The following is a 6,000-nucleotide window of genomic DNA, read 5'->3' on the forward strand; positions in this document are numbered from 1 at the left end:
TCCTAGCCTTCTTAGGCTTAGGGTGGCAGAGAAGGATTTGTCTGCACGGGGGGGTTGCATTCTAAATTTCTAATTCCACCTGTACATTAATGGTGCATGTGAAAGAAGGAGGATGCATCATGCATACCCCCAAAAGTGGCAATGGCATTAATATTTTTTTTTTCTTTTGGTAGTGTATGGAAAATGAGTCTTCAAGGCACCAGTAATAGTAATAAGTGGGGGTTTTGGTGTAGTGTTCATTGTAAGAATAAAGAACTCACCATGTTCTTGACCATTAACTGGTTAAAGTTTCATCCTTAGCATGCTAGAGCAGGAATCAGATACTGGTTCATTTGGAAACAAAGGAATATATATACAACGAAGTCACTATCAAAAGGAATATATATACATTAAAGAAGAAGAAGAGAAATATTATATATACACCAAGCAAGGGAAAAAAAACAAACACATGGCGTAGGCGTAGCATGTTCTCAAATTGCATACATCTTAGTATCATGGTCTGTTTCTGACAGCAAAGACATGGACCAGGACTGTGACCTGCCGAGCGACGACCTCCGAATGCTCCTTTGGTTTGAGGCCTTAATGCGGTGCATCACAACCCAAAAGGACATTGTTCCCAAGGTTGTAGCCAGAATTGTTGTCCCTATGATTGTCACCCCAATTGCCAACCATCTCTCATGTTCTCCAACCACTATAAATGTTAATGCCAAAAATGCAACTGAGACAAGGACGCACGCCAACCACATTAGCTTGTTGATAATTGCCATCATCTGCTTCTTTGCTTTACTCTCTATGACTACAACTGAAGTCTGCACCACTACAACAGCCAAAGATATGAAGAGCGCAACAGAATCAAAGAGAAAGAAGATCACGAATGGTGTCCTTTGAGAAATATTTGCTTCCCCAAGGGAGAGACCAGGGGGAATATTTTCAGGGTCATCAACATATTGTCCGGGGACAGTAAAGATGGCAGCAAAAGCAACTGTAGCAATGAGAACAGCAACCACTGTTGTGGAATTTATTGCATTGTTGAGACCATCTTCATGCATCTTGTTCAGCCGCCTGGCAATCCCTTGCACCCGCTTCCTTGTCTGGCGGGTGTGCTCCAGCTGGTCATGAACCTCATGCTTCAGGTCACTCACTGTTTGCTTCAGTTCTCGTGCTGGGTTCGTTGTCTCTGGTTTGATGGCCTTTGCACTCAGGACACCATACTCCTTGAGGAGGGTGACCAGTTCAGAGTTGGCAATCATTTCAGCTATGTCCAAGGCAGTTTCACCTGACCTGTTAATGACTTTGGTATCAATACCCTTATGATCTAGAAGCTTCTTTACAATCTGCACAAACAGTAGGAGTAAACATGAGTCATGAGCTATTCTCTTCTTTCAGCATCTAAGATGGATTATGTTTTAATTTAGTGCAAGCTTAAAAAATCACGGCTTCAACATACACACACAAGAGCTTCACATTCAAAATGGCATGTTTGAATATTATATAACTTTTGTGCCTCAGGTTAGGGTGCCAGAATGGTGGAAGTTCTAGGCGTTTACTGAACCAAGGAAACTAAGACGGAGGACCTATCAAGTATATCCATCCAAGACCCAACCAAGGAAATTAGCTATACCTAAAACTGACCAGATCATATGGGTATATTGTAACCATCAAATTTGTGATTCTTTTCTAGTAAATCATCATTAAGCACATGCAGTTTCTGCCACAAAGCTGAGCTGAACAGGATGAACAATTACGGTTCATTAGATTGAGTTTTCTTTTGTCTGAGTTGCTTTTCCCTGGCTTAGGAAAATTCTAACTGTACGATCATGTTCACATGTAGAAGAGCAGAGCAGGAAGAAAACCTTCTTCCCAGCCTAGATACTTGCCTCCCTTGTGTGTTTCCTTTTATGCATTAAGATATTTTTTTTTTCAAACCCTGTACAGAGGTATAAATAGGGGCTTCTCTGAGTCAAGTTGTCCGATTTTAGATACCAGCTTGCTTGGTAAACTTTGCTAATCTGGACATCACTGACCTGTATTTTCAGCACATCTTCTCTCCCCAACACATTAACCAAAAACCTGGTTGCCACCCCCTCAGCGTGAGTAAAGGGACAGAGCAAGAGAGGGCCTTCAACCAAGGAAAAGAGTTCTGTGTATACATACTCAATTCAAAATTAATTAACAATGGCATGACTTGCTAAATGTCGCAGTGACTTCAGAGCTAGGATCCATATTAGTAAGTTCATAATAGTAACCCTCCATCTTCTTGAAGTTACATTACTACCTTTTAGCCCCACCCATGAGCTGGGCGTAGAAAAAATTTTCAGACCCATTTACAAGACAAATTTGTTGCCCCTTCTTTTCATAATAGAAGCTGTATGTGGATCGAGAAATAGAAGCATTCTAACCTTATAGCATGTGAAAAAACATTAACTATTTCTGATGCAAATAATAATCAACCTTGTTGCATGTTACAGAAGTTGACAATTTGTGGAACACAACTCATTTAAATGAAGAGGAGACTGGAGATCAAAACCACATTTAACCATTGTGGAATGAAGCAGGAAGAAGCTAACACTTTAGACAAAAGACAGGGTAGTTTTGACTTTGGATTGACTCATACCAGGATGTGAAAATAATAATGTTCTTATCAGTAACAAGACAGTAATAAATAATCCATATGGTAAAACTTTTGGCTGAAAAGAGTGAGAATGTGAATTTGATTCTGATAGTGGCCACTTTGTGAAAAAAAAAATCCAAAGGTTAGGTCCATATCCAGTCAACCCCTCCCAAGATCCCAGATAATGAGGACCAACATTGGATGTAATTCGCATTTGCAATCTTAGCTTTATAAGAGAGTGTTACATGTATCTTTTTCTGAAAAGCATAATAGCCTATCATGCTGGGCTTGGAGTGGAAAGTTATAAGCTAGATGAGGGGTTGAACTAATTAGAAAACTAATTTATTTTCTTGGTTATAACACGCCTCAAGAGAACCAATATTGACTTGGTAAGTTTGATAAAGATTGTAAGAAAAAAGAGAATTTCCTTCTTTGTATATGGAAATCCTTCATGTTAATCATTGTCAAAAAGCATAATACAGATGCCTACCTTTTGAAACAATGTTAAATACAAAACTATTCACTTTTCTATTTAATTATTTATGATGTCATGGACATGATTCATCTGCACAAGGATCAGAATTATAGGCCTAGAACATAAATGCAATTCTAATTGAACTAACCAAGATTTGTTATATGTTCCTTGCAATAAGCTCAATCATAATAGTCATTGTAGAAGCTTCTTGAATGGTCAACACTCAATCTCATTACTGGCACAACATGATTCCAACCGGGGTAAAAGCTCTAGCATAGAGCCAAGCAAAAGACGGTGACATGGATAAGAAAATTTTGCAGTTTGAAGCATTACAGATAATTTATGCACTAGTTGACTAAAGGATAGTTGTAAGAATAAAACAAACTGAATATTACATGTAATGACCTTTCCTCCCAAGACTGAAGATAACTAGGACTAGCACTAGTAATGGCCTTATCCATGCATTATTTGGAAGAGAATTTAATTACAGGTAGAGGAATTTCAACCTCATGGTTGCATAGGTTGAAACAGAGTTTGGATCTGCTGACCACAACACACTGCTGGCCACACTCATCCAGCCGCACATTGAGAATATCTTCCTTATATGTGGCTGGGTGAATGGGCCAGCAATGTGTTGTGGTCAGCAGATCCGGACTTGTTGAATCAGGTCTCCACCTTTTGTAATATCCATATTATTATTAGAATCTTTTTCTTTGTTGAGAAACTGTTGTCATCTTTTCTTTATTCTATTTCTTGTTCCAAAATCTGGAAAGCATCCATCATTGGATCACCTTCCAAACAAGCAATAGTCTCTCATCTTATACAAAAAGGAATTACTTCTTGCTTAACTACAGAAGAAGATGAAGAGAAAGTAGTCCACCTTATCTCGACCCTTCCGGGTTGCTGTATGTAATGCTGTGTTGCCTTTAGTATCAACCATGTTGATCAAAGACGTATTTGAATTGATAAGCACCTCCACCACCTCAAGTTTCTGTCCCTTCACTGCCATGTGGAGTGCCGTCTGCCCCTTCTTATCATTCCGTGTCACCACAAATGGTTCTTTGCTTAGAATGGCCTTCACAACTTCCAAGTGCCCATTTCTTGCTGCAGAATGCAGGGCTGTTTTCCCATTGCTTCTAGCTATCGTGGCCAAGCTGCTTCCCTGCTCTAACAGGAAATTTACCACATCAATGTGGCCTTGTGCTGCGGCCGTATGCAATGCTGTAGTATTTGATAGATCCACTGTCATAGATAACTCTGGAAGGGCCTTCAGCAGCACCTTCAATACCTCTGCAACATGTTGAAGTAGCATGTTTAACACCCAATGACAGAAATCGATACAAGAAGTAGAAACAGAGAGTTCTTTAGAGGCATACCCAAGTCCCCTTGTCTGGCAGCAATGTGGAAGGCATCATAGCCATTCTTTGCTTTGATGCTGGCAGATACAATATCATAGTACTTGATTATCTCCTCAACTACATCAACAAAACCATATTCAGCAGCAACATACAGGGCTGTTTCTCCCGATTGATTCTGCTTTATCAATAATTCCTTCAACTCTTCATCTTTGGCTCCAGAGAGTATTTCTTTAGCCACTTCTAGTCGTCCCCCTCTTGCAGCAGTGTGTAGGGGGGTGTCATTGCGTTTCCCTGTCAATTGCTTTGTCATCTTCTTCCGTCGAGCAGTTGTCTGGCTAGAAGACTCCATGTGTCCAGTTGCAGAAAAGCTCTTCCTTTTGCTAACTTGATCTATAAGCCAAAATCTATTCTTCAAGGGTAGTCCCAGATCAATAGGAACTCTTTACTAATCTGGAGCAACTAAAAAGTGACCTCATGAGAAACCTCTGGTTTTATTCTGTTTCCTATATTTATCGTCTTATTCGGACATCTCCTGCATCCCAAATCAACGCCCTGTTCAGAGTAACACCCAGGATATTAATTGTTTGGAATGAATTCCCACTTGGGTTTCTTCCGATTATCTTCACCAACTCCATCATCATTACCACACCATTATCATTATCACACAAGCACAACAAAAAAAAAAGATACAACTACATTGAAAAAGAGCTCTGGCTCCCAAACTGAAATGTCAGCATCCATTCTATAAACATAAAAAGGAAGATGGGTATTTGGCTTTTGTCCTACCCATTAAAAATCAAAAGAAAAAAAAATAGAACATAGCGAAAAATAAAAGAAAGAAGGCAAATAACAAAATCAATAATATCACCTGTTCTTTTGAAGAACAGAGCTCCTTCTTCTGCCGTCCTTAGCCAATGCCCATTAAAAGCTGAACAAACGATTTATAAGAACAGGTCCTAGAGAATAATGGGATCGTCAAGCCAAAGCCAAATACAACTCAAAGAATAAAAAAGAAAATCCAACTTTCTACCTGTCATTCACTTAACAGGGCGGAGGAGAAGAGCGAGGCATGAAACAGACATGTATGAAGATGTTTATATATTGGTTGTGAATGTAAACCATACTCGGAGCTCTTAAAGATGCAATAAAGGAGAACCTTTTGTAAAGCCGGTGACGACGACATTGGCTGAGCCTGAGAGATAAGAAATAAAGAAAAAGGGAAAACGAAAAGAAAAAACAGTAAAAAACTAAAAAGAAAAGCAAAACCAGGGATGAATGGTTGGCTATTTTACAGCAACAGGCCGTTTCTCTTCCATGCAATAAAATACAGTCAATGATATCCAATTAATAACAATAACAATAATAGAAAATTGAAATAAGGCGATAGATAGATACAGTTCTAATTTTAGTGCCCCTTGGCCCACAAGCGTACTGATTAACTATTCTGAGACAGCTGATCATCAATCCACCAGCAATTGCGCCTCAGTCTGGAAAGAAGGGTTCAGGTTCAGCCGTTCAGGGCCCAGCTAGAGATGACCATCTGATCGATCTGATGG

At 39.5% G+C, this 6,000-nt stretch overlaps 1 protein-coding gene across 4 annotated transcripts; it reads right to left on the reverse strand.

Annotated features, from left to right (window-relative positions):
- Nucleotides 1-296: 296 nt before the first annotated feature.
- Nucleotides 297-5,749, reverse strand: LOC104599248 (ankyrin repeat-containing protein At5g02620-like). Of its 4 annotated transcripts, none has more exons than XM_088897236.1 (5): nt 5,475-5,749; nt 5,313-5,372; nt 4,463-4,976; nt 3,967-4,376; nt 297-1,334 (listed from the first exon to the last, which is right to left on the reverse strand). In XM_088897236.1, the coding sequence occupies exons 3-5, from the start codon at nt 4,791-4,793 to the stop codon at nt 471-473; spliced, it is 1,605 nt and encodes a 534-aa protein (XP_088753362.1). In that variant the 5' UTR covers nt 4,794-4,976; nt 5,313-5,372; nt 5,475-5,749; the 3' UTR covers nt 297-470. The 4 variants fall into 4 exon arrangements, with proteins under 4 accessions (XP_088753362.1, XP_010260012.1, XP_088753361.1 ...); XM_010261710.3 differs by having other exon boundaries at nt 4,463-4,996; XM_088897235.1 differs by having other exon boundaries at nt 5,313-5,400.
- Between the last annotated feature and the right edge of the window lie 251 nt (nt 5,750-6,000).

Source organism: Nelumbo nucifera, chromosome 2 (assembly GCF_055504915.1).
Source record: "Nelumbo nucifera cultivar China Antique chromosome 2, China Antique-T2T, whole genome shotgun sequence".
NCBI classification, from domain to species: domain Eukaryota; kingdom Viridiplantae; phylum Streptophyta; class Magnoliopsida; order Proteales; family Nelumbonaceae; genus Nelumbo; species Nelumbo nucifera.